The sequence below is a fragment of the Plutella xylostella genome, chromosome 26 (assembly GCF_932276165.1).
Source record: "Plutella xylostella chromosome 26, ilPluXylo3.1, whole genome shotgun sequence".
Classification (NCBI taxonomy): domain Eukaryota; kingdom Metazoa; phylum Arthropoda; class Insecta; order Lepidoptera; family Plutellidae; genus Plutella; species Plutella xylostella.
This window is the reverse complement of record NC_064006.1, coordinates 5,801,065-5,813,499: the sequence shown is the minus strand read 5'-3', so window position 1 is coordinate 5,813,499 and position 12,435 is coordinate 5,801,065. Positions and strand designations below refer to the sequence as shown.

The following is a 12,435-nucleotide window of genomic DNA, read 5'->3' as shown; positions in this document are numbered from 1 at the left end:
TGTTTCAAATCTATCTTTGAAAATTTTTCCCCCCCGCTCAAATTAGCAAATAATTCCTCAATGCGAGGTAAAGGGTAAAAGTCCCTCTTTAATTTAGGGTTAATTGTGATCTTATAATCACCGCATATGCGTACCTCGCCATTCTCCTTGACGACCGGTACGATGGGGGTGCCATAGTCTGAGTGGTGGACGCGGTACACCGAGCCGTCGGCCTGCAGCCGCTGCAGCTCGGCCTCCACGCGCGCCCGCAGCGCCAGCGGCACGGGCCGCGCGCGCACGTATACGCCCTCCGCGTCACTCAGCTGTAATCGAATGGTTTGTTTACATGTACCCAACTTATCTGTAAACACCTCAGGAAACTCCGCCCGTAACTGGTTCACTAATGAGGTCTCAGTTATTTCATTAAAGTTTATCTGATTAACTTTGAGTGCCCGCATCCAATCCCTGCCTAGTAAGGGACGGTTACCATTTTTTATCACGTATAGTGATAAGCCCTTAGCCTTTTCAACCCCCAAGTGTTAGCATTCATTACGTTTTAACACATGTTTTAATCGTTTCTGAACGAGTCTTTAAAAAAAAAAAAAGATTCAACTTGACGTTTGACAGCTAACGGGCGGGCATTCGAAAAATCAGCCGTGAGAGGAGTGTTTTGGTTTAAACGATATCTTACTGTAAATTAGTAATAAGAAGCGATAAATATACAGATGCCTTAATATTATAAGCCTGGAAGTTTAATTACGCAAGCCTGACAACAATCAGAAGAGGGGTAAGAACGCTGAAAAGAACTTGGAGGTATGTAATATTGTTCAATTATAGGTTATGTATTTTTTTTCCTATCTTGTTGTGTGACTTTAAGATGCAATATAACACTGTGAACGGTATTGGAAGGAATTCCAATTATGTGCTCTTGAATCTGAAACCTAGGGGCATAGGTACTTATCATGTTAGATTTATATTTACAAAAAAAAAGATAAACTGGGTAAAAAAAAATAAGATATTAATTCAGAGCAGAGCTGATAACAATGATCAGATCCCATTCAATTGTCGGTGCTATGTAGGTGGGTAAGTTTGTACCTACCTAAAACCACTCATCACAAGCAATTGCCCAGAAAGAAAGTTTTCAACTTGAGTTGTTTTCTTGGTAATTTTATTAAAGTTATTCTGAAACTTCCTACCTACCTCAGATATAATAAAATGCACTATACTTGAACATTGGGTGTGAAATAAGTTTATCTTTAGAATACTTGTAGGCTTCTTTCCCAAGTCATAGTAGCACATAGTATCTGCAGTCATTAGTTGTGGCTAAAGATATACTTACATTAGTATAAGCTACCGTTTCTATACTATATTCACTATACCCAAGGCTATAGGTTGAGTGGCCCTATTGTGAAGGGTGGGTTAAGTTTCTAGGTACCTATTTTATGAAGCTGGTTAGATAAATTAGCGATGAACTTGATCTAATCTATAAAATTCTTATTTAATTTAATACTATCTAATTTAATAAATTACTGTACTCATGATTTACATTTGGCACTTATATGGTACTGGTAGTGGAGAATAATTAATTAAGGCTGTTATGATGAGGTGAGTATAGTGGTATAATCAATGTATTGCTTGATAATATAATATATATTTTTTGGTGACCACTGTGGCGGACTTATGTGCATATTATACATAATTATATTACCTTCAACTTGTATTTGTGCTTGGACAGTGAATTTATAATTTATTTTAAGTTATGAGATAAATTTGTAGTCCTCCATACGTAAACTTGAATAAAATAGCAAGCCTAATAAATGAGAGTAGGTACTTATACATATTGGCTTAACGTAAACCCATAGTGTATACATTTTATTTTCTATTACCTCTTTATTATATACATACTTACTAGGAAAAGGGAGCCCAAGTAGGTATTAGATTAGTTTTATTTTCATTGTAAGCATAGTCAATGGGTGCGATGGGCTTCACCTCAAGTGCAACATAGTTGCACAGTTCAAATTTAACTCTCGCTTTGTGTTTATGTACAGTGGGGAAAGTGCTTAGTAGTAATCATATGTTTACATTTGTACTTCTTTAACATGGATTAACAGTAAATTCATAATAATATGGATACCATACCGGTAGGCATGTACCTATCATAGGTTATTAAACATTGATGTTGAAAATAAAAAGCTTGAAAGACAGTTCGGTAATCAGAAATTAATGGTCTATCATCTAATATGAGTAGATTTCTTTATTCTTATTCTTGAGACTCTAAGGTAACTTTATACTTACGTACTATAAGATGTTGATTTATAACGAAGAATGCACGCACCCAATTACGTATAGCTCTTGATATACTTACTTATGATTTTGTTGTTTTTCCCATCTCTTCCTACTAATCTTCTTCCTGTGATAATAACTAACTATAACACTGATCGATATACATGATTAAATTATCTAAATATCTTATTTTATTATAAAATAAATAATACTTATTCATCTCGTGGATTGTATCTGAAGTTTTCACCACAACCCTTAAAAGTGACTTACCTACGACTGTAACATGTCGTCAAGTGATACGTCCCGCTATACTCCACCTATGGGGGAAAGGGATAAAATAGATAGAACTGGGGAGGAAAGTCGAAGGTCACGTAGTCGAAGAAGGATAAATAAGACTCGGAGGCATAGAAGATCTGTGACTAGGAGCAATCGGCGGCAATCTAAACGAGAAACATACCGCAAGAGATCTCGGAGCAGACTAACCACAACGACTGACACCACAGACAGCACTACGCCAGACCGCACTTTAGCAAGAAAGCGGAGTATGCATCGTAGTCGACGCCGCCGATGTCTAAGCTCTACAGACTCATCCAACTCTTGTGACTCATCGTCGGATTCGTCATACCCTTCTTCAAAAAGAAGAAGACGATCGCGCTCAAAAATACACTCAGATCATAGAGAAAAACGAAGACGCATGTTCTCTGGGCCCGACAAGGAGAGAGAATTTATGGATAATTTCGTAAGATTAATGAATAACAAAGGAAATCCTTTTGAAGGAGCACACAATGTGATCCCGGAATTTGACCCGGATACCCATTCACAATCGGCAGCAGACTGGATTCGAAAGGTGAATGAGACGGCACGAATCTATGGATGGAGTGACAAGCAAATAGTGTACTACGCAATACCAAAGCTAGCCGGACAGGCCAAAAAGTGGTACCAGGGTAGAAGTTCTGTGGACTTGAGCTGGAATCAATGGCAGAAGAAAATCATTAAGACCTTTCCCGATGACCGGAATTACGCGGATCGACTATCGGAGATGCTCAATAGGAGGAGTAAAAGAGAAGAGTCACTTGAGGAATATTTTCACGAGAAGGCAAGATTGGTTAAAATGTGTGGTATTACTGGTAGAAACGCTGTTGACTGCATAGTTACTGGTATTTTTGACAACGGTATACGGCTTAATGCACAAGGTTCAAGTTTTAAGAGACCATCCCAATTACTTAAATACCTAAGACGGATCTCTAAAAGAAATATAATTTGGCCTAAACGAGATATTCCAAGGACTGAAACTAGAAACACAGATAGCAGTCGTACTAACTCAAATAGGACTACATTCCGAGAGAAATCTAGAAACAGCTATCATTGTTTCAACTGTTCAGAGGCTGGGCACACGGCCAGGAGATGCCCAAAACCTCTAAAGAGATGTGTCAAATGTCAACGATTAGGACATGAATCACAAAATTGTCGATCCAACCCTTTTAACCCACAAGGCAATGCTGCGTCGAATAATAATAACGAGAATAAATCCGACAATACTCAAAATGTTTTGCAAATTACCTCGACTGAACAATTAAATAGTAAGTATTTCAAGTCTGTTACACTTGATAATGTTCCTTGCTCTGCGTATATTGACTTTGGGAGTCAGTGCACTCTAGTCCAAGAAAAGGTTGCTGATAGTCTTCGATTGGTAATTGATAGAACCGGCCTACCGGAAATAAAAGGTTTTGCTTTTGGTAGGATAACTCCAATTGGTAGAGTGACAGTTACAATTGTTGTTGACGCGGTTGAGGCGGACGTCGAAGCGTACGTTGTACCCAACAATTTATTAAAAACTGAGGTCCTTATTGGCCAATCATTAACTGAGTTACCTACAGTAGTAGTTTATAAGACAAATAAAGATTTAGTTTTATATTGTGATCACTCTGAGGTGGAGAAAATAAATATTTTTAATACTGAGACCGTCTCAGTTACGGGATCAAAAGATATAGAGGTACACACAGAGAATGATTACACAGGACTCTTATTTATTCCCGGCAGTATTTGCTTAAAACCTGGTTGCGAACATATACTATTGCAGGGTATTTATTCTTTTAAAAAAGGGAAGGGTCGCTGTATTGTATTGAATTTATCACAGCAGGGAACGAACCTCCCAAAATCTAAATTGATTGGGCGAGGAATTAAGTTTGACAAAGGCGAACGTTTACTATCAGAAACGAAACAAATGAACGTTAATGTTATTGATGTCACTAACTCATCCCAAAATTCCGAAATTTGTACTGATAAGGAGCCAATAACGTTAGAAATGTTGAATATTGGACCCAAGGTCACTGAAAGTGGTAAAATTATGCTACTAGATCTTCTTAATAACTTTAGAGATTGCTTCGCTCTTAATCTGCGGGAACTTGGTTTCACATCTATAACCCAGATGACGCTTCATCTTAATGACAACACCCCCGTGACATATAGGCCCTATCGCTTACCGTTCAGCGAGCGGGCCAAGGTTCGGGAGATGGTGGGCAACTTATTGGATAACGGTATAATACAGGAGTCGCAATCAGCTTATGCCAGTCCTATTGTGTTGGTGCGAAAGAAGAATAACGAGTATCGTATGTGCGTCGACTACAGAGCATTGAATAGAAAAACTGTAAAGGACAGCTATCCGATGCCTGTAATAGACGACCAGCTTGATCGTTTAAGTGGAAAATCATATTTCACAAGTTTAGACCTCGCTTCCGGATATCACCAAATACCCGTAGCCGAGGAGTCACGTCATCTCACTGCCTTCGTGACTCCCGATGGGCATTACGAGTATTTGAGGATGCCGTTTGGACTAGTTAATGCGCCTGCGGTCTTTCAGAGCATGATCAACAAAGCCTTAGGGGCGGACCGCTTTGAGTTAGCTATTCCTTATTTAGATGACCTATTGTCGACGGGAAGTACCTTTCAAGAAGCATTCTCTAAGCTTGAACGTATTCTCGAACTCCTAAGAAAGGCAAACTTAACTCTTAATTTAAAGAAATGTTTCTTCTTCCAATCCCACATCTCTTATCTTGGGTATGAAATTTCTGAGAAAGGATTGAAACCTGGAGAAGAGAAGATAAAAGCTGTGTCCGAGTTCCCCAGACCAACCAACGTACATCAGATTCGTCAATTTGTGGGTCTAGCCAGCTACTTCCGACGCTTTGTCTACAATTTTTCGCTGATTGTGCGACCTTTGACAAAGCTAACAAAAGCCGACGCTCAATGGCAATGGGGCGACGAACAAGAAAACGCTTTTCAGGATTTAAAAGCAAAACTCGTAGTTCGTCCTATATTGGCGCTATACGACCCAAATTATATTACCGAAGTCCACTGTGACGCCAGTAAATTAGGAGTGGGCGGAGTTTTACTACAACGACCTAATGAGGAAACTCCCTTTAAACCAGTTGCCTATTTTAGTCGCCAGACTACGAAAGAAGAATCTCTCTGGCACTCTTATGAGTTAGAGACTATGGCGGTGGTACAAACCTTAAAGAAATTTAGGGTATTTCTGATTGGTCTTGAATTTAAAGTTATAACCGACTGTAATGCCCTGCGTAGCACACTTACTAAGCGAGACCTCATTCCTAAGATAGCTAGATGGTGGTTAATGTTACAGGAGTATAATTTCTCCATTGAGTATAGACCCGGACACAGTATGCAACATGTAGATGCTTTGAGCCGGAACCCAGTTACACCGCCAAGCCTTGAAGAAGAATTAGAGGTTCTTAATATTACGGCTACAGACTGGCTACATACTGTCCAGATGACCGACCCGCGAATCAAACATATAAAAGCTGTCTTGGAAACTCCTGAGGTGGATCTCAAAGATATTTCGGACAATTACTCTCTTCGTGACGGTAAAGTTTATCGACGTGTGGGATCAAAACTTAAATGGGTGGTTCCGAATTCAGCTCGATGGAGAATTTGTCAACTTAACCATGACGAAGCGGGCCATTTCTCGACTGAGAAGACGCTCGAGAAAATAAGAAACGACTACTGGTTTCCGAAAATGAACCGCTTTGTTAAGAAATATGTCGAAGCTTGCATAAATTGCGCATATAATAAGGAGATGTCTGGAAAGAAAACAGGATACCTTCATCCAATCCCCAAAGTGAATGCGATTTTCCATACGATCCATATGGATCACTTAGGCCCATTTATAAAAAGTAAGAAGGGGAATACTTATATACTGGGGGTGATAGACGGATTTAGCAAATTTATATTTGTAAGACCTGTTAGAAATACTAGATCCAAAACCACTATAAAAGTATTGGAGGACATATTTGCAACATTTGGTAGTCCTAAAATAATCATATCAGATCAGGGAACTAGTTTCTCTTCCAGTGAGTTTAAGACGTTCATTAGTTCAATCGGCATCAAGCATGTCTTTAATGCTGTCGCTACACCAAGAGCGAACGGCCAGATTGAACGCTATAATCGGACTATACTTAACTCACTCGCTGCCATGAATCATGGTCAGGACGAGAAAGATTGGGACTCTAATGTTGCCAAATTACAGTGGAGCTTAAATAACACTGTTAACAAAAGTACTGGGAAAACACCTGCAGAGATCGTGTTCGGACAAACTACTAACAGTCAGTCTGAAGGAATCTTAAAAGGAGCTCTTCAAACAGAGGAACAAATCTCAGACTCTGATAGACTAGAAATGAGAAAATCTGTGCAGAATAGAATAGAAGAGAGACAGACCAAGATGAAAGAAAATTTTGACAAGACCCGTGGTCCTACACGTATATTTAAAGAAGGGGATTTAGTAATGATTCCGAACAATAACCCCGATAAGGGAAAAAGTAAGAAATTAGCACCTAAGTTTCGAGGTCCATTTAGAGTATCCGGTGTGCTGGATAAGGATAGGTATGAAGTATGTAGCATCTCTGGACACTCTAAAAGGAGATACAAAAATATTTATGCTGCTGATCATTTGAAACCTTGGATCACAATGTCTCATCCACCACTCGAAAGCGAAGGGTCTGATGAAGATGATTCAGAGTCAGATAATAGTCAGTAAATATGTATACTATAAATAAATTTTAATTGGTTGTAACATTACTAATCATTATGGTCATATTGGTACTATATATACAGGGTGTTGCAAAATTGGTGTGCTGGGCCGGGGCCTGCATGTGCAGCATGTTGTGTCTGGGCCTGGGGCTGAGGTCGGAGTTTGGAAGTTCGCGAGAGAAAGGAATTTTTTTTCATAGTAAAAGTCACGTGACCAACAAAGTTTCTATGGAAAATGAAATTTTTTTTTCGCGAATTTTTAGGTTCTGGTTTCGGTTTCGGGCTTGGATATGGCATGCTGCACATGTGGGTTTCGGCTTAGTGTGCCCTTTTTGCGGCACCCTGTATATGTATTTAAATTAACAGTTCCTTACCCTGACCTTTACAGCTTAGGTTCAGGACGGATAAGGAACATATCGGGAAGTCGGTGAGCCCCGGTGACAGATGTTGACAGATAATGTTGGATTGATTATTGATTCATGAATCAACAAGAACTGTGGCTCTCGGGTGGCTAAACGGAAGCATCTGAGTAAGTTTTTTTTAAAATGGATTTTTCTTTAATGAACTAAAGCTTTCGGATGGCTTAATCAATAATTAATAAGTGCAGGCCGTGGCTCTCGGGTGGCTAAACGGAAGCAAATAAAAAGTGAATACATTAGATATATTTTTTTGTATGGAAAATGTCTTAATTTATATATTGATGGTTAAATTAATGCAGGCCGTGGCTCTCGGGTGGCTAAACGGAAGCAGACTAGAATATTATTCCATACAATCATGTACTTAAATGTAATTTGTGAATGGATAAATAATATAAAGATATTTCTGGTGGCCAATTGTACTTAAATTATATTTTCAGAATTACTAAGGCTCATGGGTTATTTATGATTGATAATACTGTAATTTTGTATAATTGATAATACTGTAATGATGAGATAATGAATTGATGATTGTGACATATATTTATAATATGCTAAATGTTTATTATTTCATTTCAATTATAATCAAAGTATGTTTAAAAATAAAAACGGATAAATGTATTAATAAATGAAATTAAAGCCTATTGTTCACTTCACTCATAAATGAATCTAAGACGATAAGGGGTTTCTTTTTTTTTTTTGTATAACTGGAATGTGTTAGAATTAGTTTTTCAGAATGACTTTACATAAGTATATTTATGTTATTAATTTCAACAAAAATAATGTATTTTTTTGTCATGTTAGATTGTTTAATATAGTATGTCTCACTTGTTATCTGTTCTGTAATGATTATGATAGGTATGTGGTCATACCCGTAGTAGAATGGCCGAACATTAATGAGGAATGGGGACATTCCCCTATCAGAATGGCCGACTGTTAGCATTCATTACGTTTTAACACATGTTTTAATCGTTTCTGAACGAGTCTTTAAAAAAAAAAAAAGATTCAACTTGACGTTTGACAGCTAACGGGCGGGCATTCGAAAAATCAGCCGTGAGAGGAGTGTTTTGGTTTAAACGATATCTTACTGTAAATTAGTAATAAGAAGCGATAAATATACAGATGCCTTAATATTATAAGCCTGGAAGTTTAATTACGCAAGCCTGACAACACAAGGTAACGTCTACGTTAATATAACCGAGTGACTCGATTGGTGAACCAGAATAGCAGCGTAACATTAAATTATCCGATTTTAGTGGGTGGTGATAAAATACCCGTTTATAAAAGTCCTCACTGATTGCTGATATTCTACTGCCCGTATCAATCTCACATTCTATCTCACAATTGTCTATCAGTACTTTTATAAAATAAGGTTTATTACCTTGCGCTACGACCGCGATGTTAAACATGTCCTCGTCCGACTCCTCATTCACGAAATGGTGCCGCCCGGCCCATCTATTATCACTGTTATTTACTTGTTTACACATCACTTTTAGGTGACCCCTCTGATTACACTGATCACAATTATAATGCACAAATTTGCATCTATCCGGCCGATGTGGCTTGCCACATCGCCAGCACTGCATTGCGGCCTGGGCCCTGGGCCCGCCGCCGTCGCCGCCCCCGGGGGCCGCGCGGCCTAGCCAGCGCGGCCGGGAGGCGCCCCCGCTGCCGCCGCCGCCGCCGCCGCCGCCGCGCCTCGCGCTCGCCTGGTGCAGACCCTCGCCTGCCTCGCCGCCGCCGCCTCCGCCACCTGAGGTCGTCGCAGCCGCCACGCTGCCGCTCACCTCCGCGTGTTTCTCTGCAGCCTCCAGCGCCAGAGCCAGTTCCACCGCCTCTTTATATTTGATTGTTGTTTCCGCGAAGATCCGAGATCTCATTGCCTCGCTCCCCAGGCCCGACACAAATTGGTCTCTTAAGTTTTCTTCCAGGTTAGTTTTAAAGTTGCAGGTGGAAGCAAGGTGCTTGAGACTCTGTAGGTAGTCCATCAGTGGCTCGCCGGGGCGCTGGCGCCGCAGTCTGAAGACGTGGCGCTCCGCTATTTCGGACCGCTTCGGCTCCAAGTGCTCAGAGACTAAGCTTACCAGCTCGTCGAACGTCTTCTTCTCAGGATCCACCGGTGAGCAGAGGTCACACATCAGTGAATACGTGGCCTCGCCGACGACCGTGATTAGCATCGGCACTTTTAGTTCATCCTTTATTTCGTTAAGCAAAATAAACTGATTTACCCGCCGCACGTACGATAACCACTGTTTCGACCCTAGGTCAAAGGCTTCTATTTTGCCGATTGGCATTTTATCGAACGATTAAATATCACACACGCCGAAAACAAGATGTCCACTTCCGCTCGTCGCCAGTGTAACGTCAGTGAAACACAGAGGCTAATGGTTGACTGATTTATTACTAATGTCACACCGCATACATACATATAGCAACACAGGTAGGTAGGTAAAGATATCTATAGCTACTTATCCTAACAATATCCACACTGAAATAATTTTCTCTTTCAGTATTGTGCATGACGTAATTTAACACACTTTTATAATAAATATACCTATAACTATATAATAATAATAATAATAAACTTTTTATTTCAGCAAAAGCCATATTTTGTTAGTAACAATTAAACTTAACCTATGTTAGTGTAATAAAAAGACAATCTTAGGACTACGTAAACAAAAAATATTAGATATTACTATTTACAAGCTTATATAAAAGTATTTACAATTTCCCCAATACCCTATTCACCCAATGCTTCAATATGCTACCATACGTTCTTCCTGCAATGACCTCTAGCATGCTGTTGGTGCTGGCTCGCACCCTGTACAAGAGCGACGCTACCTTTTTGCGCATAATTGCATGGAAGCCATCAGTATGTGCTTCCGCAAACATACCGGATGCACTGCAGTGGCGAGGCAGCCCCAACAACATCCTAAAGGCATTGTTATATTGAACTCGCAGAGCGCTGAGAGCCTTTTGCGTATATTTGACCCACAGGCTGCCCGTGTAAAAACATTGACAATAGGATTTCAAAAGTGTAATTTTTACTTCACGTGAGCAGCGAGCAAACCTGCGGGCCAACATATTCGCGCGGGCTGCCAGCGCCCTGCGCTCCCGTTCAATATCATCATCATCATGCAGGTCTTCATTGACAATATGCCCGAGGTACTTAAAGCTAGATACCCTTTTCAACGGCTGACCATACAATTTTATGGGTATATTGAATGCAGTAGCTTTATATCTAGTTTTAAAACCATAAGCTCGCTTTTTTAACATTATATAATAGGCCATGCGTAAGAGCATACCTCTCACAAATGTTCAGTAGCCTGCTCAGTCCGTTGATTGAAGGGCTCAGCAGAACCATGTCATCTGCGTAACTGATGTTATTCATGCTCTTACCATCCACATAGCATCCTGCATGTGTTCTGCTGAGCTCATCAATCAGGCTGTCAACATAAACATTAAACAGTAAAGGGGAAGATAACCCACCCTGTCTCACCCCACAGTCAAGCTTGTACCTATCAGAATGCTCTGTACCCCATCGAACCTTGTTCATTTGGTTTTGGTACCAAAATCTTAAGATGTGTACTACCTCGTGAGGCACATTAAGCTCTCTACATTTCTCCCACAGGATATCATAGGACACCAGATCAAAGGCCTTTGATAAATCTAAAAAACAAGCAAATACACTTGTTTTTCTATCTGTATGTAATTGTAAGCAAAATAACTGATTGTCATAAAAAGTCTTAGCAAAATCGCACTCTTTGGTGTCAGGACTTTATAGTTTGATGTAGTACTTTTTTCACAAATTTTCCAACGTCGTGGAACATTAGTTGCTTTGTCCGGCGAACTGTGAACCCCCTTTATATTATTATATGATCGGTGGGCCTGCCAGGCTTTTGCATCATACTGTATAAGAATGTTTCATTCATGTCTCCAGATTTTACGATGGGTAGGTAGCTCGATAAATTACCTTAAGCTGCGTACAGACCGGGCCAACGAACGCCCAACGAACGCCCAACGATGGATATTTATCGTACATAATACAGGGCAGATTGTAGCAACGACCGAATGGCGTAGTGGTTAGTGACCCTGACTACTGAGCCGATGGTCCCGGGTTCGATTCCCGGCTGGGGCAGATATTTGTTTAAACACAGATATTTGTTCTCGGGTCTTGGATGTGCCCGTAAAATGGCAATAGGCCCGCCCCCTATTACATTGGGACTAACATACACTCTGGCGAAAAGTGGGTGCAGCAATGCACCTCTGCCTACCCCGCAAGGGAGTACATTAGTACAAGGCGTGAGTGCGTGTTTTTTTTTTTTTATTGTACCAACGAAGGTCAACGAAACCCGTTCGTTGGCGTTCGTTTGGCCGGTCTGTAGGCGGCTTTATGAAATGAAGTCGAAAAGCTTTCGGAAATTGTGAAGCGTGTTCTATGAAAGGAAGCCAGCCCAATTACAGATTAAAGTGAAGTGGTTATCAACCGTACTTAACCTCTAAATCTTCCCGTTTTGTGTGCGAAATTAGATCCCCCTGTTATAATTTTGGCATTATCAATGAATTGAATTTCTGAAAGAGAGAATATGTCGTAATTATGAATAGCCACCAACGTTCTTTTTAATTACGTGATACTTTGGGCGATCACTTACCAAGCATATACAAAATATACAAGCTGTTAAGAAAGGATGAGTTAGGGTTAGGGTTAATTCTA

At 40.1% G+C, this 12,435-nt stretch overlaps 1 protein-coding gene across 1 annotated transcript; it reads left to right on the top strand.

Moving 5' to 3' along the window:
* Positions 1 to 517: 517 nt before the first annotated feature.
* Positions 518 to 7,312, top strand: LOC125490641. Its single transcript, XM_048630487.1, has 3 exons — positions 518 to 792; positions 2,503 to 5,398; positions 6,767 to 7,312. The coding sequence occupies exons 2-3, from the start codon at positions 2,546 to 2,548 to the stop codon at positions 7,310 to 7,312; spliced, it is 3,399 nt and encodes a 1,132-aa protein (XP_048486444.1). The 5' UTR covers positions 518 to 792; positions 2,503 to 2,545.
* Positions 7,313 to 12,435: the final 5,123 nt, after the last annotated feature.

Bases quoted from the DNA above. Each gene is read 5' to 3' on its own strand.
- LOC125490641 (XM_048630487.1), top strand. From the start codon at position 2,546: ATGTCGTCAAGTGATACGTCCCGCTATACTCCACCTATGGGGGAAAGG. The intron at 5,399-6,766 runs GTACATCAGATT...AATCATGGTCAG, and splicing joins AGTTCCCCAGACCAACCAAC to GACGAGAAAGATTGGGACTC.